Consider the following 14,308-nt stretch of genomic DNA (forward strand, 5'->3'; position numbering starts at 1 on the left):
TGGTCTGAACTCCTAACCTCAAGTGATCTACCCACCTCGGCCTCCCAAAATGGTGGGATTACAGGCATGAGCCACCATGCCCAACCCGAGTTTTCTTATTATTGAGCTTTAAGAGTTCTCTGTAAATTTTGGAAAACAGTCCCTTGTCAGACTGTTTTGGATGAATATTTTCTCCCTGTCCGTGGCTTCTCTTTGTATTCTCTTGACAGTGTCTTTCGCAGAGCAGGAATTTTTAACTTCAGTGAAGTCCAGCTTATCATTACTTTCTTTCACGGATTGTGCCTTTGGTGTTGCATCTGAAAAGTCCTCACCATACCCGCGACCATCTAGATTTTCCATGGTAGCTGCTAGGAGTTTATAGTTTTGTATTTTGCATTGCAGTCCATGATCCATTTTGAGTTCATTTACAAGTCATTTTGCTTTTTAATTTTCAGGCAAAATTCATGCAAAGTAAAGGAAGTTGGAGTAGCATATTAAAACATTTGGAAAAGTATAAATAGGCTTTCTCATTTATTAAGTGTATGGCCTTAAACAAACAACCTTTTAAAGTCTCAGATTCTTCATTTCATAATGAGGATGATAGCACTGACCTCCTAGAGTTGAGATGAGAACTAAGTGAGATTGTACACATGAAACACTTGGGAGCTTTCCGCTTGCTGAACGTGTGGAGATGCTGGGAATGGGGCTAACCCAGAGAGGGCATGGAAGCTCCACCCCCACCCACTTGTCCTATCCATCTGTCTGTTCATCAGCGTACTTTGTAATAACCTTTATAATAAACCACTAAATGCTATTAAAAAAAAATAGCAAAACACTGAACTTCACACCTGCATGATAAGTAGCAATTGTTCTGGATGGTTCTTGCTATCATGATGTAGATAAAGAAGATGAGGATGTAGACATAAGATGTAACGAGAATTTTGATTTTTTAAATTATTATTCCTCATTGATTCTCAATTCCCTTTTTTTGGTAGGTGGTGGACTTTGTAGCAGCGACATTGCAGAGAGCCTGTGCAAGCTTGGCCCATCAGGCAGAGAGCACCGTGGAATCACAGACGCTGAGCATGTCTATGGGGCTGGTGGCTGTCATGCTGGGAGGAGCTGTTCAGGTGAGTTGTAGACATGAGCCAAGCTTGAATGGAGGGAAGGGAGAAGCAAAATACCAGTTGTTTTCCTTCCATACCCTTGTGAGAAATAAGAATGGATATTGTACATAGGAGAACCAGAATAAAGAAGTTAGTTTGTTAATGAGAATTCTCTCCAAAGTGGAGAACAAGAAAGTTGCACCGTTTCCACTCTGTCACCTGAATAGACTTCACTATCAGAAGGGAAGGGTCCTCTCTACCTGTTACAATCTGAATCTGGGAACATCTAGCCTGGTGTTTTGCATCTGAGGTGAATAGTAGATTTTCTGGCCCTCACTCTCCGAAGCCCAGCCCTTGTTTCTGCTACTGTTGTTGGGGAAAGTCCTTAATAACTTGCTGGTTGCATAAGATCCATCTATTTTGAATGCTTCATTTTAGCACAGGATTCATTCTTCATCCCACATCAGGTAGCATGTTAAAGCTTTGCTTCTCGCCACTTTTAAGTGTGTATGTCCTTTACATACCTAATTTATAATTTTTTAAGTTTTTTTTTTAAACATTACATATTGGCTGGGTGCGGTGACTCACTGAGCCTGTAATCCCAGCACTTTGGGAGGCCGAGGTGGGTGGATCACCTAGGTCAGGAGTTTGAGACCAGCCGGGCCAACATGGTGAAACCCCGTCTCTACTAAAAATACAAAAAAAAGTAGCTGGATGTGGTGGTGGGCGCCTATAATCCCAGCTACTTGGGAGGCTGAGGCAGGAAAATTGCTTGAACCCGGTAGCTGGAGGTTGCAGTGAGCTGAGATCGTGCCATTGCACTCCAGCCTGGGTGACAAGAGCGAAACTCCATCTCAAAAAAAATTAGAACAAAACAAAACAAACAAACAAACAAAACTACATATTGCATACTCATGTGCCACACATACTAAGCTAGGGTGCTGGGAATACAGCAGGGGACAGGGCAGACCCTCATGAAACTTGCAGTCCAGTAAGGAAGTCAGACACTAAACGGCTGTTTGGAAATGTACTTAGAATTGAATGAAGGGCCTCAAAAGAGAAGTGGTGGGTACCAAGAGCACATAACATCTAACCTAGGCCGGGAATATTTCCACTGAGGAAGTGTAAGCGTAAGCTAAGATTTGAAGGAAACTCTTTCAAGTAAGGAAAACATCACGTACAAAGGCTTAGAAGCAGCAAAGAGCTTGGTATACTTGAGACACTGATAGAAGGCTGGTGTTGGTGAATTGTAGAGACCAAGGGGAAGAGCATGCCAGCAAGGACAAAAGATAGGCAAGGGCTAGACCATGCATGTGTGTGTGACTGGCTGATTACATACCAAATTAGGTGAGGAGTCTGCAGGAAAGCAGAATAGGCTTAGTGTGAGTCTTACAAAATCCACCCTGAAGCCAATCTGCTCAAAACCCTTAGCAATGAGTAGGATACCCTCTGGGAATGGATTTTTGAGCTTGAGGATTCAAATCTGATTCTGATTCTTGACGTATTAGAATATGCCTTTCACTAGCCTATCAAAAAGGAAAAGGAATTTTATCTGGGCCTGTTATTAGTGTGAAGCCCATTTCTTGGTAGATTTACTTAGCACTTCTAATGTATATTTTCCACATTGTTTGGGGGAAAAAAAAGCTTTTGGTTCAGTTTCTAGCACCATAGTATACCCTTGCTGTTAGAACTATCAAGGAAAATTTCACTGATGGAATCATTTTTCTTTTTTTTGAGACAGAGTCTTACTCTGTCGCCCAGGCTGGAGTGCAGTGGCACAGTCTCGGCTCACTGCAGCCTCCGCCTCTGGGTTCAAGCAATTCTCCTGCCTCAGCCTCCCAAGTAGCTGGGATTACAGGCATGCGCCACCACACCTGGCTAATTTTTGTATTTATTGTAGAGACAGCGTTTTGCCATGGCGGCCAGGCTGGTCTCAAACCCCTGACCTCAGGTGATCCACCTGCCTCGGCCTCCCAAAGTGTTAGGATTACAGGCGTGAGCCACTGTGACTGGCTGGAATCATTTTTCTTTTTTTTTTTTTTTTTGAGACGGAGTCTTGCTGTGTCACCCAGGCTGGAGTGCAGTGGCCGGATCTCAGCTCACTGCAAGCTCCTCCTCTCGGGTTCACGCCATTCTCCTGCCTCAGCCTCCCGAGTAGCTGGGACTACAGGCACCCGCCACTTCGCCCGGCTAGTTTTTTGTATGTTTAGTAGAGACGGGGTTTCACCATGTTAGCCAGGATGGTCTCGATCTCCTGACCTCATGATCCGCCCGTCTCGGCCTCCCAAAGTGCTGGGATTACAGGCTTGAGCCACCGTGCCCGGCCTGGAATCATTTTTCTTAAGTTGTATTCTTATTGGATTTAGTTGGCCAAATTGATTTTTGTTTTTCTGGTTGAATATTAAGTTGAATAGTCTTTTTTTTGGCTTGTCTTTACTTCACACTTATTTCAAACCACATCCCAAATGGAAGATAGATCACAGAAATCTCCATTTCCCTTTCTAAAAGCCCATTGTTAGAGGGCTGGCTGTGCATGTTAGTTGTATTCTAAGACAGACTCACCTGACTGATGTCAAGGTTATACCTTGCAGGCCCCTGCCTTTCTGTGAGCCATCCTGACTCACTGATTACATCCGGCATTCCTCTGACTTTGCAGTTAGTTAAGTGAACATAAGCACGTCACCCCCTTTATCTTTGGCCTAAATCTGCTACTTTTTTTCTGTTTGAATCATGGATTTGTAAATGGCTTCTATAGTAATGCTGGATTTTCTTTCTTTGTATTAAAAAAAAAAAAGTCATGGTTCTGAATTGTGTTTTCAGTTAATTGTTGTCAGGCCAACAATATACTGTTTTTTCCTATCCCTTATTAGGATTCATTGTTTTGGCTAATGAAAAAAGAATCTAACATCATCTGAACCTTTTTTATTTCTTTCTAATTTATATAATCAAAGTGATTATTAGAACATCGTGTCTGGGAAGAGGAGTTAATTTGGAAAAAGCGTGTATTTAAGACTGCTGACAAAAAATAAAAAATAGGCCGGGCGCGGTGGCTCAAGCCTGTAATCCCAGCACTTTGGGAGGCCGAGACGGGCGGATCACGAGGTCAGGAGATCGAGACCATCCTGGCTAACACGGTGAAACCCCGTCTCTACTAAAAAATACAAAAAATAAAACTAGCCGGGCGAGGTGGCGGCGCCTGTAGTCCTAGCTACTTGGGAGGCTGAGGCAGGAGAATGGCGTAAACCCGGGAGGCGGAGCTTGCAATGAGCCAAGATCGCGTCACTGCACTCCAGCCTGGGTGACAGAGCAAGACTCCGTCTCAAAAAATAAAAATAAAAAATAAAAAATAAAAAGGCCAGGCGCGGTGGCTCATGCCTGTAATCCCAGCACTCTGGGAGGCTGAGGTGGGCAGATCATGAGGTCAGGAGTTCAAGACCAGCCTGGAAAACATAGTGAAACCCCATCTCTACTAAAAATATAGAAATTATCTGGGCATGGTGTGCATGCCTATAATCCCAGCTACTTGGGAAGCTGAGGCAGGAGAATTGCTTGAACCCAGGAGGCGGAGGTTGCAGTGAACTGAGACCGCCCCACTGCTCTCCAGCCTGGCAACAGAGTGAGACTCCGTCTCAAAACAAACAAACAAACAAAAATTTTTTTAAAAAAAGACTGCTGACAAGATAACTGTAATTCCAGGCTTATTTTCTAAATTTCAGAGTTAGTCACCACTGAAAATATTATACATTGGTTACTCCTCCCTGTCCCCTCAAGAAGCAGTTTCTGCACGATGTTGCATTGTCCGTTGGTCTCTAAAGCACGAAGCTGAGCAGACCATTCTAGACCTTCTTTAGGAAAAACTAAAACCATGTTGTTCCAGGGTGGCAGCAGAGCCTCTGGTTAAAAACTGGGCTCCAAATCTTTAAATCTAGATTCTATTGGGGCAGGGGCCCGTTATTGGGCGAGAAAAGGTGCGTCTCTTCTCTAAAGGGGAAGGAGTCTTTAGCTAGGTGTTAATCTACACTGCTTAGGTCATGTTTTTGATCAAAGGTCATTGCTCAGACTCTTCGGCAAAAAGGTCGCTATGAACATGGACTGTGTTTTAGGTGCTGTTCACTTACATATTAGATTCATTGCAAATGCTTAGGGGCTGGGGTAGAAGTAGTGGTAAGCAAGCTAGAGGTCTATTGCAGAATGGAGGAAGGTGAGAGGGAAAACCGCTGAAATCTGTTGCATGCTGGTGAGGCGAATTGGTTGATTCAATTCCTGTGCTAGAATGCTGTCCTTTCTCTTCACCGAGCCCAATTCGGATACTCTATAGATCTGCTTGTGAAAATTCCCATTATTTCTAGCTGTTGTGTAGAACTCCAAAGAGCAGACAATCCTTCTTAATTACTGTTACTTTCAAGCAGCCTCATTTAGAGATGTCTTACTTTCTGCCGTATTTAATAAACCTGCCACAGTAGGTACTTAATTAACAGTTTTTGAATGGATGGATAAATGGAAGGAAGAAAGAATAAAAAAAAGAAAGGAAAGATAATGTTTAACGAAGGACGCATGAATTTGTTTTGTTTTGTTTATCAAAAGGGTATGGGCTCAAAAAGTTGAAAAACACTGCCCTCACCCATAGTGAGCAATCTCCAGATCTGGACACAGCCATGGGAGTGTTGTGAATGTTAGTCATGTGTTATGAGGGGCAAAGGAGAGCCACGCTTCTTGTTTTCACAGGCTTTCACTTGATTATCCTCTAGGTAATCCAGTCTTTTCTCAGAATTTCCCTAGAGTGGAGAGGCATCCTTCAACCGCTTGTATGCAGGTGATCAAACTGGCTAAAAAAGCCCTTACTTGCAAACCACAGTGCCTCCAATTTTACAACTTAAAAAGAAAATGACTTTCCAGTTAACTAAGCTGACTAGTTCCATTTAATTCTTTTTGCTTTTGAGATTAAACCATCTATTTCTGGAATTGTCTTCATTCTGCTCATTTATACACATTGTTAAAGATTTTCAGAGCTTTGGCCAGGTGCAGTGGCTCACACCTGTAATCCCAGTGCTTTGGGAGGCTGAGGTGGGCAGATCACCTGAGGTCAGGAGTTCCAGACCAGCCCAGCTACTTGGGAGGCTGAGGCAGGAGAATTGCTTGAACCCGGGAGGTGGAAGTTGTAGTGAGCCGAGATCATGCCATTGCGCTCCAGCCTGGGCAACAAGAGCGAAACTCCCTCTCAAAAAAAAAGCTCCTCTCCTGGGCACCGTGGCTTATGCCTATAATCCCAGCACTTTGGGAGGCTGAGGTGGGAGGATCACCTGAGGTCAGGAGTTTGAGACCAGCCTGGCCAAAATGGCAAAATCCCATCTCTACTAAAAATATTAAAAAATTAGCTGGGTGTGGTGGCGGGCACCTGTCATCCCAGCTACTCGGGAGGCGAGGCAGGAGAATCGCTTGAACCTGGGAGGTGGAGGATACAGTGAGCCGAGATCGTGCCATTGCACTCCAGCCTGGGTGACAGAGCAAAACTCTGTCCCCCCCCCCCCAAAAAAAAATAAAAGCTCCTCAGATATCTGCTGCCACCCAATATATTTCCCTGGACAACCCCAGGGGCTAGATGTTCGATGAGTAAATACCCATCCAGGATGTGGGCACCTGGTTGTCCAGCCTGAGGCCAGGGATCCCAGCGCACACCTTTGATCAGGGAGGGATGAAGCTGGTGCTTCTGCCATGCCAAGGATTGAGAACTCTGTGGATGCAAAGGGGTGGGTGGGAGGCCAGGTGTGGTGGCTCACGCCTGTAATCCCAGCATTTTAGGAGGCTGAGGTGGGCAGATCACATGAGGTTAGGAGTTTGAGGTCAGCCCGGGCAACATGGCAAAACCCTGACTCTACTAAAAATACAAAAATTAGCCAGGCAGGTGGCCACACCTGGAGTCCCAGTTACTCAGGAGGCTGAGGTGGGGGAATCGCATGAACCTGGGAGGTGGAGGTTGGAGTGAGCCAAGATTGTGCCACTGTACTCCAGTCTGAGTAATAGAGCAAGACTCTGTCTCAAAAAAAAAGAGAAAAAATTGCAATTCCCTAATGACTTATGACATTGAGTATGTCTTCCTGTGCTTATTTGCCATCTGTATGTCTTCTTTTTTTTTTTTTGAGATAGAGTCTCACTCTGTTGCCCAGGCTGGAGTACAGTGGCACATCTCAGCTCACTGCAAGCTCTGCCTCCCGGGTTCACGCCATTCTCCTGCCTCAGCCTCCTGAGTAGCTAGGACCACAGGCGCCCACCACCACGCCCGGCTAATTTTTTTTTTTGTATTTTAAGTAGAGACAGGGTTTCACCGTGTTAGCCAGGATGGTCTCAATCTCCTGACATCGTGATCCGCCCGCCTCGGCCTCCCAAAGTGCTGGGATTACAGGCGTGAGCCACCGTGCCTGGCCTGCCTGTATGTCTTCTTTGGTAGGGTGGTGTTCTTTGGTAGACCTATCTGTTTAGGTCTTTTGCCCATTTTTAAGTCAGGTTGTTGATTTTCTTATTGTTGAGTTTTGAGAGTTCTTTGTATATTTTGGCGATTAGTTCTTTTTCAGATATGTCTTTTACAAATATTTTCTCTCGTTCTGTAGTTTATCTTCTCATTCTCTTGACAGTTTCTTTTGCAGAGCAGACATTTTTAATTTTAATAAGGTCCAGGTTTTTAGCTGTGTCTTTCATAGATCGTGCCTTTGGTGGTGTATTTAAAAGGTCATTGCTTTTAAGAGGTCATCTCAATTTTCTACTATGTTAACTTGTAGGAGTTTTATAGTTTTGTATTTGACAGTTAGGTTTATGACCCATTTCAAGTTAATTTTTGTGCAAGGTGCAAGGTCTGTGTCTAGATTCATTTTTTTCCCAAGTGCATGCCAGTTGTTCCAGCACCATTTCTTGAAAAAACTGTCTTTCTTTTTTTTTCTACTGACACTTAAAAAAAAAAAAAAAAGACTGTATTTTTTTTTTTTCCATTTAAAGCCTTTGCTCCTTTGTCAAAGTTCAGTTGACTCTATTTATGTGGGTCTATTTCTAGTCTTGCTGTTCTGTTCCATTGATCTATTTGTCTTGGCTGGTTTTTTTAAGAAGAAATTGTTATATAGAAGAGAAATGAAAAAGAGGCCAAATAGATTATAGATAAATTATTCTCATTTTAGATGCTTAAAAAAAGTCCACAATACAACAGAGGCCCTGAATGAAGTTTAGCATAATGATAATACTAGTAAAATTATTTGAAAATGTCTCAGCCGGGCGTGGTGGCTCACACCTGTAATCCCAACACTTTGGGAGGCCGAGGTGGGCGGATCACCTGAGGTCCAGAGTTTAAGACTAGCCTGGCCAACATGGTGAAACCCCATCTCTACTAAAATATAAAAAAATTAGCCGGGCGTGGCGGTGTGTGCCTGTAGCCCCAGCTACTCGGGAGGCTGAGGCAGGAGAATCATTTGAACCCAGGAGGTGGAGGTTGCAGTGAACTGAGATCACACCACTGCACTACAACCTGGGTGACAGAGCGAGGCTCCATCTCAAAAAAATAAAAAGAGAGAGAGAGCAAGAGAGAAAGAAAGAGAGAGAGAGAAAGAGGAAGCAAGGAAAGAAGGAAGGAAGGAAGGAAAGAAGGAAGGAAGGAAGGAAGGAAAAGGAAGGAAAGAAAAACAAAGGAAAGAAAAAGGAAAGATAAAGAGAAGGAAGGAAGGAAAGAAAGAAAGGAAAGAAAAAGAAAGAAATAAAGGAAAAGAAAGGAAAGAAGGAAGGAAGGAAGGAAGAAAGAAAGAAAAGAGAAAGAAAGAGAGAGAGAGAAAAAGAAAGAAAGAAAAGAAAAGAGGAAAATGTTTCTTCCAGTGCCACATAGATTCCAGAAAAAAATTGACCCTTTCCTTAAATAACATATATCTTTGCTTTGTGTATGTACTCTCTTCTTCCCTTAAGATATAGTAACCTCTGAATGTCAGTTGTTTTGCACATGAAGATAAACTAACATTCTGTGGAGGCAGAAACTCTATCTTATGTTGATTTTGCATTAGTTAGTAAATATGTAAACAAAACAATCTGAGTGTATAGTGAAATTCTAAGATACAAACCTGACATATACCTCAAATCTTCATTTACTTGGAGCATAATGGTGGGAACAATAACAAATCTGTGGACTTACAGTGTCAAATAACAATGTTATTTAGGTTCTACGAAAATGGTTAGTTGGTTGATTGGTTGGTTGGATAATGAAGTGAGGGAGTGAATGGTTAAGTAATAAATACTCTGCCTTGTTCTAAAAAGGATTTAAGCCGGGCATGGTGGCTCAAGCCTGTAATCCCAGCACTTTGGGAGGCCGAGGTGGGTGGATCACTTGAGGTCAGGAGTTCGAGACTAGCCTGGCCAGCATGGTGAAACCCCGTCTCTACTAAAAAAAAAAAAAAAAAAAAAAAAAAAAAAAAAAACCAGGCGTGGTGGTGAGCGCCTGTAATCCCAGCTACTCAGGAGGCTGAGGCAGGAGAATCGAGTTTGAACCCAGGAGGCAGAGGTTGCAGTGAGCCAAGATTGCACCATTGCAATCCAGCCTAGGCAGCAGAGCGAGACTCTGTCTCCAACAAGAAAAGAAAAAAATAAAAATAAAAACGATTTTTTTTTTTTTTTTTTTTTTTTTGAGATGGAGTCTCGCTCTGTTGCCCAAGCTGGAGAGCAGTGGTGTGATCTCGGCTCACTGCAACCTCTGCCTCCTGGGTTTAGGCGATTCTCTGCCTCAGCCTCCCAAGTAGCTGGGACTACAGGTGCACACCACCATGCCCAGCTAATTTTTGTATTTTTAGTAGAGACGGGGTTTTGCCATGTTGGCCAATAAAAAGGATTTAAGATCTTTAAAGTATTCACATTTTCAGGGACTCCTGAAGCATCATCTGATAATTTCTCCAGTGTTTTCAAACAGAAAACTGTTATCATTTATTCTTACTTTTCATTGATTGTACATACACCTTTTGGGTGGCAGTGGGTGAGGGGGGTGCTTTCTAGTGAAGACCAGAAAACCTGCTAGACAAATTCTAAATGAGGTGTAACACTCATGCACCTTTCTTAGTAGTAAGGCATATGACATCATTTGGACAAAACTTCCATGGAGAATAAAATGTTATATAATTTTCACTTCTACTTTCCAGAAGAAATCCCTTTCTTCCCATTGTCTCCCTGATCCCTTCCAGATCTATGGTGCACTTGCATACTGGGCGGCCACTTTAGATCATGTAGTTAAGAACAGCCTTATCTTTTCAAGGGAGACTGTGTAGGGTATTGGGTAAGAGTGTGGGCTCTGATCCCAGTGTCTTGAGTTCACATCTTACTATCTTCCAGTTTGTGACCTTGGGCATGTTACTTAACCGTTCTGTTTCCACCTGTTTAAAATGTAGATAATAATAGTCATTATATCACAGGGATATTAATGTGTGTGTGTGTTTTATCTTAAAAAAGAACCTGTATATGATAAGTGTTCAATAAATGTTAGGTATGATTATTCAACAAATGGTATTGAGTGCTGGACCCAGGCAATGTACTGATTACACCATGAGCAAGATTTGATCCCTGCCCCTTTTTCTCAGAATATGTTTCCTGGTGCTCAGGTCATATTGACATTTGCTATGTTAATTTGGGTTTGACATTTTTTACTTCATTTTGTAGTTGAAGTCAAGTGATTTTGCTGTTCTGAAGCAGTTGCTGCCTCTGTTGGAGAAGATATCCAACACATACCCTGATCCTGTCATCCAAGAACTCGCTGTTGATCTCCGCATCACCATCTCCACCCATGGAGCCTTTGCCACTGAGGCCATCAGCACGGCTGCGCAAAGTACACTGAACAGAAAAGATCCGGAAGGGAAAATAGAAGAGCAGCAACAAACCAGTTGTGAAAGACCCGCTGATGTAGCTCATAGCCACTTTGAACAACAGCAGAGCCATGAGATAGCCCCCCAGACAGGCCTGCAGTCAAATGCTCCAATCATTCCTCAAGGAGTCAATGAGCCCAGCACTACTACAAGCCAGAAATCTGGAAGCATAACCACAGAACAGCTCCAAGAGGTTCTTCTATCAACTTATGACCCTGAAATTCCAACACGGGCTGCTGCCCTGCGTACTCTTTCCTGCTGGATAGAGCAGAGAGAAGCAAAAGCCCTTGAGATGCAAGAGAAACTTCTCAAGGTGAGTAGAACACACTGTAAAGACACATGGGCTCAGGGTGGGGCAGCCATCGGGGAGCGTTCATTCAACTCAAGTATTTTTGGAGCCTGGACTATGTGTCAAGCACTGTTCTGGGCCACCCTCCAGAAATTTGTGAATTTTGTGAGGAGGCAACACTTAGATGCAGGAAAGACTTATTTAGACACAGGAAAGACTTAAACTCCTCAACTGAATATGAACCAAGTGCCAATTTTTTTTTTTTTTTTTTTTTTTTTTTTTTTTTTTTTTGAGATGGAGTCTTGTTCTGTCCCTGAGGCTGAAGTGCAGTGGCACAATCTCAGCTCACTCCCGGGTTCACGCCATTCTCCTGCCTCAGCCTGCTGAGTAACTGGGATTACAGGCATCTGCCATCACGCCCGGCTAATTTTTTGTATTTTTAGTAGAGACAAGGTTTCACCATGTTAGCCAGAATGGTCTCGATCTCCTGACCTTGTGATCTGCCCGCCTCGGCCTCCCAAAGTGGTGGGATTACAGGCATGAGCCACCGCGCCTGGCCTTCAAAATTTTTGCATGAAAGAAATGCTGTGGGCAATCAGGAAAAAGAGAAAGTTGAAATCTTCTGGAGGATGTGGGTCTTATATGGCCATAATGAACTGGTAAAGTTTGAGCAGATGAAAGAGTGGTGCGAGAGCATGAGCAAATTCCCAGAGATGGGAAAGTACCTTTTGTGGTAAATAAGTCTGCTTCAACACTGTGACTCAACCCGGAGACGCCACCTGTTTTCCCTGGGCATCTTTAGTGGGGCATTGGGCAAAACTGGGTCTCCTCCCCTCTTTTCTCCCTCCCTCGTGGTGAAATAGCTGGGTTTTTTGGTTTGGTTTAGTTTGGTTTTTTGAGACAGGGTCTCGCTCTGTCACCCAGGTTGGAGTGCAGTGGTGCGATCTCAGCTCACTGCAACTTCCACCTCTTGGGTTCAAGTGATTCTTCTGCCTCAGCCTCCCATGTAGCTGGGATTACAGGTGCCCACCACCACACCCAACTAATTTTTGTACTTTTAGTTGAGATGGGGTTTCACCATATTGGCCAGGCTGGTGTTGAACTCCTCACGTCAAGTGATTCACCTGCCTCCGCATTCCAAAGTGCTGGGATTACAGGTGTGAGCCACCACACCCAGCTTTAAAATATCCTTTTATACCCCTGTTTGAAGGTGAATGCAATGAACATCTTGGAATTTTGTTTTAGCTTCATTAAACCTTCTTCTGCTGTACATAATTGGTCACCAAGTCCTGTCAATTATTTTTTCCAAGAGGTCTTTCAAATGTGTCTTATCCTCTTTATTTCCATGGCCATTACCCTAAATTAAACTTCCCTGGCTTACTCCATAAAAGATTCCCTACCTTCTGGCTGTCTTCCTAACTGGGGTAAGTTTAGGCTCTCCCTACATACTTCAGATGTGGAGACCAGCAGCCTCAAGTTGATGTCAAGAATTACTGTGCCAGCGAAGAACACAGCATTATATATGGAGCAGACACTTCCGTCTTCCTTTCTCTGGCTCTCATGTTGGGGCCTAAACCTAACATATCATGTAGTATCTTCCAGATAAGCTGTACTCACTGCAGTTGATACCCCTGATAGGTTCCTAAATTGTAAGATATTTTGAGAGTAATTTGTTACTAATGTCAATTAAAGTGCTGAAATTTACAAGATTTTCAAAAATAAATTAGATTCAAAGTTATCTCAATAATAACATCTCTATCTCACTTGCACTTCCATATGCTTTGTGAGTGCAAGAGAAAAGGATCAAATTACAGCAAATGTGCCATCCCTTGCACATAACCCCAAACCTTGTCTCTTGTGTGTCACAGCCCATAGTCTGTCATGCCATATGTGAGAATGTTATTCACCATGGCTGTCATGGAAAAATGTTGAGGATTGTTCTTCCATTGCTTTCCAGGACTACTGCTGGAAGAATACAAGTATCTCCCCCAATCTCTATCCTTTTTTTAACGGTTATAAAAATGAGACTTTAAGCATATATGCCATTTCCCCCACAAAACTCTGTCAGACGAGTTTCTAGCTAAGAAAAACACGAAGCAAAGCATTTACTCCTTTGAGCTGCTGATAAGGGAACTCTTCAATCTTCCTTATTCTTTGTAAATCTTATCACTGCTGTATTTTGTGGTTCCAGATATTCTTGGAAAACATGGAACATGAAGACACTTTTGTATATCTATCTGCAATTCAGGGTAAGTCAGTCCTGGTTAAAGGACTTTGAGTCTGTGGACCAAAGACTGTATCATGTTTATTTGCACAAAATCCCTAAAGTCCTAGTCCTCGGGTCATTTTATCCATCTTCCTGCCTCCTAGCTAGGACACTTTAAGTCATAATAATAATATTCCTGGATGGTTTCCAAAGGGTCCCTATAGAGTTTCAGTGTCTCATAATGATGAGGAAGTTTTTATTAATGTTTGTTTATTCTATAGCTTAAATTGTATTTCCTCTAATTCAAGAAGGTAAAGAATGACTCACGCATGAACTCTTATCACATTAACCTTTTATGTTAGTCGGCTACTGTCTTTTCTTTTTTTTTTTTTGAGACAGAGTCTTGCTCTGTCACCCAGGCTGAAGTGCAGTGGCGTGATCTTGGCTCACTGCAGCCTCTGCCTCCCAGGTTCGAGTGATTCTCCTGCCTCAGCCTCCCAAGTAGCTAGGATTACAGGCACCTGCTACCACACCCAGCTAATTTTTTATATTTTTAGTAGAGACAAGGTTTCACCATGTTAGTCAGGCTGGTCTCGAACTCCTGATCTCCAGTGATCCACCCACCTTGGCCTTCCAAAGTGCTGGGATTATAGGCATGAGCCACCACGCCCGGCCTCAACTCCTGTCTGTATGCACCTTTGCTCTCTCATTAAGCTAAAAGAACTCAGGGTATTAAATATTTTCTCATCAAAACATTTTTTGCAGTAACTTTATTTCTCTTTTTATGATTCTTTGTTGTTCTCCACATCCCCTTTAACTTGTGGGCTCCAAATCTAGAGAGGATGTAGAGAATAAGGCA

At 43.0% G+C, this 14,308-nt stretch overlaps 1 protein-coding gene and 1 non-coding gene across 2 annotated transcripts in view; one reads left to right on the forward strand and one right to left on the reverse strand.

Annotated features, from left to right (window-relative positions):
* The window catches only part of TANGO6 (transport and golgi organization 6 homolog), a 252,551-nt gene that overhangs the window by 72,344 nt on the left and 165,899 nt on the right, over positions 1-14,308 (forward strand). Inside the window, exons 12-14 of the mRNA XM_007993836.3 lie at positions 975-1,109; positions 10,752-11,267; positions 13,435-13,492. Of these exons, the coding sequence (XP_007992027.1) occupies positions 975-1,109; positions 10,752-11,267; positions 13,435-13,492 (709 nt within the window). The remainder of the gene's footprint in view (positions 1-974; positions 1,110-10,751; positions 11,268-13,434; positions 13,493-14,308) is intronic.
* On the reverse strand, positions 10,080-10,143 carry LOC119627756 (U7 small nuclear RNA). The gene has a single exon (XR_005243991.1). It is a non-coding gene; the product is annotated as a U7 small nuclear RNA (small nuclear RNA).

Source organism: Chlorocebus sabaeus, chromosome 5 (assembly GCF_047675955.1).
Source record: "Chlorocebus sabaeus isolate Y175 chromosome 5, mChlSab1.0.hap1, whole genome shotgun sequence".
Lineage (NCBI taxonomy): Eukaryota > Metazoa > Chordata > Mammalia > Primates > Cercopithecidae > Chlorocebus > Chlorocebus sabaeus.